Genomic DNA, 12,886 nt, shown 5'->3' on the forward strand with positions numbered 1-12,886 from the left:
AAGTGATACCTCTGCGTGTGTGTGTGTGTGTGTGTGTGTGTGTGTGTGTGTAGGTGGGCAGGGGTGTGTGGGGGAGAGTAGGAACTGGAATGATCCTGGAGTCATTAGTAGTCCCAAGTGCAATTGGTGGGGAACATTTTCTCTTTATTCCTTAGAGAAGGTAGATTTCCAAGGAGGAGGAGGAGGAGGAGGTGGTGAGTACCAGGGAAGTAACTTAATCTCTGTACCATCACTCTGGCCCTTCCATTAAATTTTAATAAGTGCTTTTGTGTGGTTCTTAAAATAAAAAAATTGGGTGCTTTCCAAAATTAGTAATTCTAACTGGTAAAGGATTCTTACCAGTTTACAAAAATTAGATCCAACATAAAAAGATATTACTCAACATATAAAGAAATTTTCATATCTAATTAAGAGTAGAGTACACATATAACCAATAGTTGAACAGAAAATATTGCAGTATGGAATTTTACTTCTTTTTGCCACACCCAGCAGTGGCAGACCTTACTCCTGGCTGTGATCAGGGATCACTCCTGGAGGAGCTCTGTGGACCATCACTACAACACCAGGGATTGAACCTGTGTTGCCTGCATGTGAGGCAACCACCCTGCCCAGTATTTTAAAAAATATTTTTTTATTTTAATGAATCACCATGAGATACAGTTACAAACTTACAAATTTTTGTGATTACGTTTCAATCAAATAATGTTCGAGTATCCATCCTTCCACTAGTGCCCATTCTACACCACCAATGTTCCCAGTGTTCCTCCCGCCACCCGCACTCCTTCCCACCCCCTGCCTCTGTGGCAGACATATTCCCTCTTACTCTCTGTGTCTCCTTTTGGGTGTTATGGTTTGCAATATAGGCACTAAGAAGCTATCATGTTTGGTCTATAGTCTACTTTCAGCACGCATCTACCATACTGAACCATCCCTCCAACCATCATTTACTTAGTGGTCTCTTCTGCATCCCACCTGCCTTTTTCCCCAGCATATGAGATCAGCTTTCAAGTCATGGGGCGATCCTCCTGGCTCTTATCTCTACTATCCTTAGGTGTTATTCTCCTGTTATGTTACTTTATGTTCCACAAATCACCCTGCCCATTGTATCATTGCTCTGGTCCAAAATTTGCAATATTTGAGGTACTTCCTTTAGATTAAGATTAAAAACTAGATCTTATCAATTATGGTGACATTTCTTATATGTAGAGGATGAGCCCACCACCCGCCCAGAGCCCTGGCAGATGAAAACTTCCACACTTCAATCATCGTTGTGCTCACAGCTGGACTTCATATGCTTGGGATGAGCCTTACCCAGGAATAAATCTGTTGAAAAACTAAGGTATCTGGGTTTTGTGACCAAAATCTCCAGGCTCGCAGGACTACCTCTCCTCATTGCCCTGTTCTTCCGGGAGCCTGGATATCACGCCCATGAACTGCTTCTGGCGCCACATAAGCTCATTAACCTTAACCTGCCATGATCCAGAGACTCCATAAATAAATCTCGAAAGACATCAATAAGCTGAAGAGATGCTTCTGGACCCCAAAGTCACCAATCAATTAAAAATTCAATTCCTGGTACATCAGCCCAGTCACATTTTTAGAATTCCTGGAGCATCTCAAGCTCTACACCACTGAAATATTAGGAGTAGTTGGGATGGGATATAAAGTAGAAGGCAACCAAATTCGATTAAGAAAATATTAACGCACAGGATTAACCTGTAACAACATGTTGGTTATCTCTTTTACAAGGGCTAAATATAATAGCTTAATAGCTCCAGGGTGAGATACAAGAATCTTTATACACTTTCTTCTAAGGAAATCTATTTTGATAATTTTTAGTGAATTATTCATAACAAGCAATATAAAATAAATTATCTAGGGCCTGCTATTGGGGCAAGCTTGGGTAGTGGCTGGGAAAATTGTAAATAATGGTGGTGGAAAGATGTGATAGTGGTGGGATTGGTGTTGGAATATTGAATATAATAAATCACTGTGAACAACTTTATACAAATAAAATATATTAAAAAATTACTTGACCATAGATCTGAAGATTATTGTTTGGATACCTGACTCTAAACCATCTGTCAGAGTCCATCCTTATTTCAGTACTATGCTATTTTTATCACTATGCTTTATAGTACTGTTTTAATTAGGTAATGGAGTATTTCCTAATTTCTTATTCTTCAGTATGACTCTGGTTATTCTGGGTCGCTTCTTTTGTTTTTTTGGGGGGCATACCCAGCTGTGCTTAGGAAACATTCCTGGAAGTGCTCAGGGGACCACATGGTGTTGGGGATCAAACCCAGGTTGGCCATATGCAAGGCAAGTGCCCTCCCTGCTATTTTATCTCTATGATTCTTATGTCTGATTCTGTTTCATAATTCCATATAAACTTAATTATTGGCTGTTCTAAGTCTTTGAAGAATATCATCAGAATTTGGAATGGCAGTGCTCTGAACCTATATAATAAATTAGGTAGGATGTTTATTTTGACAATATTCTTTCAGTCTATGAAAATGGATTATTTTTTAATTTCCTAAGGTGTTTCTTTCTTAACTGATTTATAATTTTCATGGTATAGCTCTACTACATCTTAGTTGATTCCTAGGTACCTAATGTCTTCAGATACTATTTTGAATAGATTATACTCTGAACAATTTCTCTTTTAGTTTGTTACTTGCATATAGGAATGCAACTGATTTTGTGTGCTACTTTGTAGCTGGCTATTTTGCTATATCGGTTTATTGTTTTTATGAGCTTCTCACTTGACTCTTGAGGGTCTTCTACATATACCATGTCATGTGCAAATAGTGATAATTTAACTTCTCAATTTAGATCTTTCTTTTTCTTGTTTGATTGCTGTTTCTAGGACTTCTAATACTATATCGAATAATAGCAAAGACAGTGGACATCCTTCCCTTGTGCCTAAATCTCAGAGAGAATGTTTTCTGTTTTTCACCAGTGAGAATAATACCAGCTGTGTGTGGTGGATTTGTCTGATGGTGACAGCTGAGTGTTGAAATCTCCCACTATTTTTTTGTTTCTGTCTATATTTCTTTAGGTATATGAGCAGAATCAACTCTATTATATATATTTATAAGATATACTGTTCCATATATTGTTCTTGATCTATTGTTCTCATAACCAATAAGTAGTGTCTGTTCCAAGCTGTTTCTTTCAATTTATTTCTATTTGCTCTGAAATATGTACAGCCATCAACTTTGTTTTGCTTTTGTTGTACCATTGGCTTATATGATTGTTTTCTATCCTTTTACTTTGAACCTTTAATTATCCTGTGAATTTGGGTGTGTTTCTTATATAAGCAGCAGATAGATTTTGTTTCTTGATCCAATAAGCCACTCTGTGGTTTAATGGGAGAATTTAGTCCATTTCCATGAAGACACAGCAGTCCGAAGTGATACCTGACGCCCTCCAACATAGGAATGGCCCAGTTTCACACCTAAACTTCATCAAACTGTCAAGCCACCAAACTGTTCCAGATCTATAGATCCTTGATTGCATGGCCCTGACACCACAAAATTTCATAGTACTGTCAGCAAATCTGATTGGAAAGTTGTATAGAAGACCACAAAACTCAATAAGCCTAAACAATAGCACAGAAGGTTCAACTATCACTAACACAGTAGATACTCAGACAATGACTTTGGTAACATCATTGTGAGATACAACAATTATCACAAATTGAATCTTAGTTAAAATCTTAGTTTTGGGCCACACTCAGCAATGCTCAGGGGTTACTATTGGCTCTACACTCCGGAATTACTCTTAGAGGTGCTCGAGGGGGCCATATGTAGTGCTGGGGATTGAATCTGGGTTGGCCACACATACAAGGCAAACATCCTACTGCTTTGGCCCCCAAATAAACTCTTATATGACCTTTCAGTACTTCTTGCAGGGTTGTCTTAGTTTTTAAATTTTTTTTTTTTTAGTCTTTGGGTCACACCCAGCAACGTTCAGGGGTTTTTCCTGGCTCTGCTCTCAGGAATCACTTCTGGTGGTCCTTAAGGGACCATATAGTATGCCGGGAATTGAACCAGGGTCAGTTGTGTGCAAGGTAAGCACCTTAACTGCTGTATGATCTCTCTGGCCCCAGAATTTGACTTAGTTACAGCAAAAATCACCAGCTCATGTTTGTCTGAGAATGTTTTTATGCCTCCCTCATATCTAAATGACAGCTTTACAGGGGATTGGACTCTAAATTGAAAGTGTTTTTTTGTTTGTTTTGTTTTGTAGGTTTTTCTTCTCTCGTTACTTTAAGTAGTCTGTCTCTATCTTTGATTCCAGTGTATTTATACTATTGGTCTCTTTGAGTTTATTTTTGTTTTGTACACTTTGAACCTTTTGAATCTGTGCAGAAGCCTTTCTTCAGAGACTGTTGTGGATTTTGAGTTGTTATTTATTTATTTATTCTTTATTGGCAATCTTTTATCCCCCTCACATGATTTTATTTTGTGAAAGCACCATAATTTACACAGTTATTCACAGTTCGGTTTTAGACATATAATGTTCCATTACTGATCCCACTTCATCTTCCTTCCACTAGTGTTCCCAGGTTCCCTCTGCCACCCCCACCACTAATTCCTGTCTGCAATCTTTATAGGCACTTCTTAAAAGTTTGTTGAAGTTTTGGTCTCATGCTTTCAGTATTGTTGACTCTATGATCTGGAATTTAGCTCTATCATTCCTTAATACCACAGATGTACACCGCCCCTTGTTCCCTGTTATTTCTCATCTGTTTTCTTCTTCCCTCACCCTCCATATAAAAAATAACAGGAACAATTTGTTTTGGTGGGGATATGGTAAAAAAGAAACCCTCATCCACTGCTGGTGGGAATGTTGTCTGGTTCAATTCCTATGGAAAACAGTAGGGAGGGTTCTCAGTAAACTTAAAATTGAGCTGCTATAGGACCCAGAAATCTCATTTTGGGCTTTTAACCCCAGGACAGAAAAACAATCATTCAAAAATATGAACAAGTTGTTATTTTTTACAGAGTAGTTCTTTCCTCCCCTCCCCCCCCAGTATTTCTATAACTCAGAGATTATACCTCTTGTTGTTATTCATTAAATATCTGACATTCTCTTCCATTCTCTCGCTCTTTCTTTTTTCTGATGCTGGCTTGTAGTGTCTACAGATATGCTGATAGGGATCTCTGCATTCAGAATTCTATTGCTGCAGCTTGTTACTGTGTTCTTTTGCTCCTTCAATTCTATTTGTATGGATTTTTTTTCACATTTTGAATCACTTCTTTGAGTTGACTGAATTTCTCTTGCAGCAATAGCTTAATTTCTATTGCCATTGCATATAGCTTTGATTTGAGATCCTCCTCATCCAGACTTGAGAGTTTTGAGACACTCAAGGACTTTTCTGGACATCAGTTCTGGTTCCTATCTACCGAAAGTAGTTGAATTCTTGTTTTCCTATTGTTCTTAGAGCTTTGTAGGTACTGACAATGGAGTTTTAGTTTTCTGACTGAGTACTGACCTGATTCATTATTTTACTCTAACAGGCAACTTTTTATGCCTCTATTATTCTGATTTTTCCATTACTATGTTTCAATGGGATAAGCAGATGTAAGTGTAGCTCCTTTATATTTGTTGAGGATTTTATGGAAATACTCTGGCACTGAGTTAAGAGTCTGTAGTTTTCCATATGTTCTTAGAGTATGTGAAGTGGGTGGAGTACAGAAATTGCAGTGCTTGGTGTCCACATGGTCCCTGTGGGCTAAGACTGTGTTTTTCCTGATTGCACAGGGTTGAAGGGGAAGTTACTGGTCCATTAAGTGTATCTGGATTGGTGGAATTTAGATTGGAAGTGGCCGGAGTAAGACCTAATAACTGTGTATCAGGCAGACACTGGTGTAAGCAGGCTCTCAGGGATTCACGTGGTTCCTGCAGGCTGAGACTGTGTTCTCCCCAGTACAGGGCAGAAGGGTTCTGTCAGTGCACTAGCTTCCTGGTGGGTTAGGGTTCCAAAACTCATCAGCTCATGGCTCAACTGGGCCATAGGACAAGGTAAAAGATGTTTTATGTTACACAGAAGTACGAGCTAGATTTGATACTTTATACACAGTTGTGTACCAAAAATCAGAAACTTTCATTGTCTCAAATTATACTCCATAAAGAGAAAGACATATTTGGGGCCAGAATGATAGTACACCAGTTGGTACTTGCTTACAAGGTGACCAACTTGGATTCTATCCCTGGCATCCAATATAGTCCTCTGAGCCTCTCCAGGAGCAATCCCTGAGAGCAGAGGCAGGAGTAAGTCCTGAGCACCTCCGGGTGTGGCCCCAAAATGAAAACCAAAAAATGAAAAAGACTTTCTGAGACAAAAGAATATTGTTAGATAGGTAGGGCATGTGGTTTAGTGCCTGACTTCATAAAATAGACCTGTGTTTAACTCCCAACATAAACACACACACACACACACACACACACACACACACACACACATTTCTGAGCTTTGTTTACTGGTAGCACTTAACAAGTACATAGTAATTACTTCGAAACTGTCCTCTGCTGTTAAGCAATAATTCTTTTGTTGTCTTATGAACTACACTTGAATTCATCATCAATAACTGAACCTATCTCTAAAATAATCATTACTGTTCAGAATTAGACTTCCAAAGTCCACAAAACCAAAATTTTTAGAGCTCTCAGGCCATTAACCTCACCTGTTCACCAGCTTGGGATTCCCCAATGATGAAACGATCTCCTGGTCCATCAGCAGCTGTGAAATGAACAGAACAAAGGACAAAGAACAGGATGGAGTTTAGCAAGAAATAAGAACCTAGTGTTCAATTTTACTAAAATTGTCAGGAAAGTGAAACACTTTCATCTAATCTCTTGGACTAGACAATGGTTTTGTAACTAGTGTTTTGATCTTTGGTATCCACAATTCACTAGTACCAGAGAAGTGGTCCTTATCACGACCTTTCTGGTTATTGGAGTTGGTCTTGCTGTACCATAATTTCCACATTTATACCTTTTATATAGGAAATACTCTTAGCCTACTCTCCTTATCCAGAAAATGTAAATCATGAATACATATTCATAATAAAATATGTCAGTATTTTAAATTTTCTGTAAAATTTAACTTTCTAGTATTATTTTCTTATCACTTAGTCTGATATTTATAATAAATTAGTGAAGTAGAAAGAACATTTATTTTTGTCTTCATCTGACATTTGAAGGAAGAGCTATAGAACAAAGGAAATCAAGTAGAAAAGGTTAAGCACTGTGAACAAGTTAGGGGTAGAGCTAGGACTAAAATTCAGTCCATTAATTTCCCAGTATCTTATCTTTTAGAGGACTAAAATGCTATTTCTGAACTAGAAAAATTCACATTTTTTAAAAATAAATGTGGTGTTACACTAAATTTTCCATGGATTAGTTTAAAATGGGAAGAAGCACTTAGAATAGAGGTGAAAAATTTTCTACACTCAATACAATAATGGCTAGATAAAAAATATTCCAAATGAGAAAATGTTTTTAAAGGGACTTTGTCATACTGGTAAGACATCTATCTAATTAAGTTTTCTGATCATGACTTATACTTCCATGTCATATTGCTTTTATGTTTAGGAGGGCTCCTAAGCAATACACAGGGGGTCTGAGGATGTTTCCAGCAAAACTTGGTAAACTGAGCTGGACAGTTCAATGCTTGGACTTAGTGGTACAATGTTATTTAAGACAAACAGGGTTTGGGGTCACTAGGGCATACTCAGCAATGTCTGGGGGCCATGTGGTGCCAAGGGATTAAACTCAGGGCTCTGAGCAGGCATGGTATGTGTTGCAGTTTTTGAGATATCTCCATGGTCCATGGGTTCTTTTACTTTCAAACTTTTTTTCCCTCTCTTCTTTTGGGCTGCTTCAGTGTTGCTACTTTATATGTATAATGTATACACATATTTGCATATATAATTGGTGATTTGTATGTATTTAATGTATGTTTACATGGGTGTAGTTTAAATAAAACTTAACCATGGAGGAGATATTAAATTATGTTAATACAAACTGAGAAATGAAAGCATAAAATTAAAATACCTGAACTAGAGGGTCTGGGAAAGGCACTCTAAAAGATTTCTGCTTTGGATTATAAGGATGAAATGACCTAAGTAGGAAAAAGATGAGAAGAGATATGTAATGTGTATGAGAGAGAGAAAGAGAGAAAAAGAAAGAGAGACAGAGATAGAGACAGAGACACAGAGACAGAGAGAGATAGAGAAACAGACAGACAGACAGACAAAGTGGAAGTATTTTAGTTACAGCTTCATCTACAGAGAACAATATTTGCAAAGGCTCTAGTTTGTACCCTCTTTATGTCTTATATATTAGGTCTTCTAGGGTCCCCCAAATGCTGAAATGACTAATTTCAGGTCCATAATACTTGCTAGCTCCATTGCTTGATGTTTCCTTTCCTTATCACTGCTTCCTGATTAGAGACTTCTTAGTCTTTATGACTCAGCTCAAGTGCTATCATCTGTATGAAAACATATTTGATATTCCTTTGCTTGAGTCACTTACTTCCTCTTTTGTCTCCTCAATGAATAACTGAAATAACTCTAATAATGGTTTCCTAATATATTTGCAATTAGTTATTTGTCTCTAGGGCATCTCTAGCATTTGCTTAAGTAAGAACTCAGTGAATGTTTCACATGTAATATATGCAGTTGTTAAGGGAACAAAGCAGTATGGTACCTAAAAATCTTTTTAGAAGGATGCATGGTAAATGACCAAATAAGTATTTCTCAACAAAAAATGTTTTATTTTGAATGCCATATATTTCCTGTTGATATGTCATGGATGTATGAGCATACATACTATATATATGTTATATATTTCAAATTGTGAGCCAGTATTCATTATCCTTATATTAGAAAAACTGTACTGATAAATTTTATATAGCTTATGTTGTTATTCTTCTTGGCACAGTGCCTAGCTTATCAATGATGCTCATTACATATTAATAGAAAAAAATAATGAATTTGATTTTTCCATAATAGATAGGAATTTGCAAACTGACTTGTATGTATAAGTATTGTGCTTTGCACATATGTATCAGTATTTTGCTTTGCAAATTATCTTAATTTTCATAAATATGTGTTTTATGTGAATCAACTAGATAATGGGTTTAGAGGTAGGGAACACTTTTAAAAATTTGTTTTGATATTATTTGTCTTGAAACCACTATCTCCTTGCACATGTAAATGCAAATACATTCAAAATGCTTCTATCAAGGTCCTGCCCATATGCTCCAAATAAATGTCACAAAACAATGAGTGGCTGGATGTAACAAATATCTGAAAAAAAATTTAAATAATTATCATCATCTAGATTTTTCATTAACATGGAAATTCAAACCAATTGTAGAGACCAGGGGCTTTCAAGTTTCACACCTTCCCTTGAAACTTTTCAACTGCAAACCATCCCTCTGTATAGTTTGCTAAGGACGTCTCATTTAACCAGTACTATAGAAGGTTCTTGGTAACACAGGAGTGATACCTTATAACAGTGCTTCTTAATATTTAATATAAATTATCTTGAGATCAAGTTAAAATATAGATTCTTATGTATTAGATTTGAAACAGGGTCTGAAGTTCTACATTTCTAATAGGCTGATGGCTAACAGTGCTGACTTAAGGACTACCACTTTTGTGCAGCAGAGTACTCTAATTATTGATATATTTGATTTGTTGATATTTATTTCAGAGTTACTATTAAAGAGACAGGTGGATGAGAAGATGTCATTTTCCTTTTCCTTTTTTCTTTTTTTTTTTTCCTGCCACACCCAGCAGTGATCAGGGCTTACTCTGGGCTATACACTCAGGATAACTCCTAGAAGGCTCAGTAGTAAGGTGCTAGGGACTGAACCTGGGTTTGGCATGTGTAAAGCAAGAACTCTACCTGCTCCTCTATTGCTCTGGCACCCAACGTTTCATTTTATTTATTTATTTTTTAATTTTTTTGCTTTTTGGGTCACACCCGGCAATGCACAGGGGTCATTCCTGGCTCATGCACTCAGGAATTACCCCTGGCGGTGCTCAGGGACCATATGGGATGCTGGGATTCGAACCCAGGTCGGCCGCGTGCAAGGCAAACGCCCTGCCCGCTGTGCTATCACTCCAGCCCCCAACGTTTCATTTTAAAAGACAAAATCTACAGGACTTGGAGGGGGACAAAATGTTGATACATGAACCTCAAACTTGGAAATAAAGAATCTAAGCCAGAGTATACTACTGGAAAATGAACAGATTCTATGTATTTCTGTAAAGGCTTATACTTCTACACCCCACTCAGAATTCTGATGTTTCTGTCAATATATTTTTTCCTTTTCGGCCTTAATACTATGGAATTTAATTGGAAGAAAAGGACAAAAGTAATATAAACCAAATCCTACAGGAAGGGCATTATTCTATAATGTTTGTCACTGAAACTGCTTCCACTTCCACTTTTTTAGTGATCAGAAAAAACTGTTTTGTTAATCTATTTGAAGATTTCTAATAATGTCCTTGGTATAAATTGATATCATTAACTATTCACATTACTATGTATAGAAAATGATCTTCCTTCAGCTATCTGTAAGAGAACTATCCCCGTTTTCAATTTCTAGGAACATGTGATATCTCTTTAGATCCCAAATGACCATATAGCTCTTAATTCATTTTCAATAGTAAAGAGTCTCATCACTTTCACATTAGGACACGTAAACTACTAAATAAACTGAGGTTATAGGGACAGAATAACATTTGGTAAAGGTGCATAAACACCTTCATCTAAAGAATAAGGCATAAGAGAATAAAGTACATATTGATAGCACAGCAGTTGGGCTTTCGCCTTTCACGAGGCCGACCCGAATTCGATTCCTCCGCCCCTCTTGGAGAGCCCGGCAAGCTACCGAGAATTATCAAGCCCGCGCGGCAGAGCCTGGCAAGCTACCCGTGCGTATTGGATATGCCAAAAACAGTAACAATAAGTCTCTCAATGAGAGATGTTACTGGTGCCCGCTTGAACAAATCGATGAGCAACGGGATGACAGTGACAGTGACAGATTTTGTTTATGGAACTAAGTTGTCTATAGCTAGATGACAGGGATAGGGTAATAGTATTTATGTATATAGTAAGGTTAATATTATGGAAGAGTTGGGGTGTGAGTTTGGGAAGATAACAGGATTAGCATAAAAGGGTTAATATTTATTGAAATTATAATGAGGGATTAAATCAAGTGAGTTGTTTGTAGTTTTAAATCTGCTGCTTGTTCTTATAAAAGCCAGGGAGTTGGGAGTAAGAGATGAATAAGGTGGCATTTTCTATTCTTTAACATCAGTCTCCAGGAGAAAATGCCCATTTATAATTAGTAATGGGAAAATACATACTGTTTACATAGATATAGTATTTTAAACTTTTTAACTATCCAAAATTAATTGTTCCAAATTATCTCTTTGCCCAAGAGACAATAGACTAAAGTGAATCATAGACTTTATTTTTTTTTGAGTCAAGCAATATGATTTATTGATCTGTTAAATTATTTTTGGCATCACACAACATACAATTGAGATGTAAAGAGAGATTCAAGAATGGTACATTGATAAAGTAACCAGAGGGTAGTGAATAATTGTTTTCTTTTGTGGTACGCTGGGAAGAAGAAGAAACACTGTCATTTATGATTCAATGCAATGGAACAAACTTCCATTGAACATGTCTTGTTTTCTTCAACCTGTGTTCATCACTAGTGTTGATGTTTAAGTCAAATAACTTATGACTGAACTTTTAGTTTCAAGCAAATTGATTTTCTTTTTTAACAAATTTGTATTAATGTAGAAAAAACCTACAGCTGTTGACAAAAAATCTAGAATTAAAATTGATTATAAAACAGCTGCAATATTAAAATCAATAGGTATAGAATATCCATTTATATAAAAACTTTTATATGTGATTGCAGTGCTGTTAAGCCCTTGTCTAAGAATTTATTAAGCTGTTGTTTTAGGAGTTGTTGTGCAGCCTGTATGTGCAGAGACTTCAGGATCTATGGTCTGGGCCAGGAAGTCAACAGTATCACAGACTTTAACTGTGCCCAAAGAAGACATAAATGGATAAAATAAAAAATAACTGGAACCTGTACTTCATGGAAGAATTAGAACTATATTTAAATTAAAAATGTTACATGGAATTTTAGCATGCACTTTATAATCTATTTGAAGGAAGTACAAGAAATACTAATGGTGGACCGCCGAGATGTGATCCCGGGGGTCGCACGCATGTGCGGCCTCTCCGCAGCTGTACAAGCGTGAATCCAGACCCAGCAAAACCTCTTTCGGTGTGAGCAACTCCTCCCAGAATGTCTCCAGCCTGAGAACTAAGCCTCGGCCCCGTGCCCGCCCGGGAGGGGAAAGGTATTTCTCTCTCTCGCCTCTTTCTCTCCGGGGATGAAGGGCGCGGTGGCCGCCATATTAAGATGACCACAGATGGGATTTACGACAAAAACTGCAGCAAAAGGACACGAGGGTGCTCTTGGGAAGGTGGGAGGCACCGGCCCCTCCCACCGCCGAGATGTGATCCCGGGGGTCGCACGAATGTGCGGCCTCTCCGCAGCTGTACAAGCGTGAATCCAGACCCAGCAAAACCTCTTTCGGTGTGAGCAACTCCTCCCAGAATGTCTCTAGCCTGAGAACTAAGCCTCGGCCCCGTGTCCGCCCGGGAGGGGAAAGGTATTTCTCTCTCTTGCCTCTTTCTCTCCGGGGATGAAGGGCGCGGTGGCCGCCATATTAAGACCACCACAGATTGGGTTTTCAAGCCTGCAATTATCTAATATCTGGAAGAAATCTCCCTGGACTTCTTGTTAAAGTACAGAAATTCAAAACCTTGT

At 37.6% G+C, this 12,886-nt stretch overlaps 1 protein-coding gene across 19 annotated transcripts in view; it reads right to left on the reverse strand.

Annotated features, from left to right (window-relative positions):
- GPHN (gephyrin) overlaps window positions 1-12,886 on the reverse strand; it is a 494,826-nt gene that overhangs the window by 68,211 nt on the left and 413,729 nt on the right. For all 19 annotated transcript variants that reach the window (XM_004612348.2, XM_055130244.1, XM_055130246.1 and 16 more), the window contains one exon: window positions 6,696-6,751. In XM_004612348.2, coding sequence (XP_004612405.1) covers window positions 6,696-6,751 — 56 coding nt within the window. The remainder of the gene's footprint in view (window positions 1-6,695; window positions 6,752-12,886) is intronic.

The sequence above is a fragment of the Sorex araneus genome, chromosome 3, assembly GCF_027595985.1.
Source record: "Sorex araneus isolate mSorAra2 chromosome 3, mSorAra2.pri, whole genome shotgun sequence".
NCBI lineage: Eukaryota > Metazoa > Chordata > Mammalia > Eulipotyphla > Soricidae > Sorex > Sorex araneus.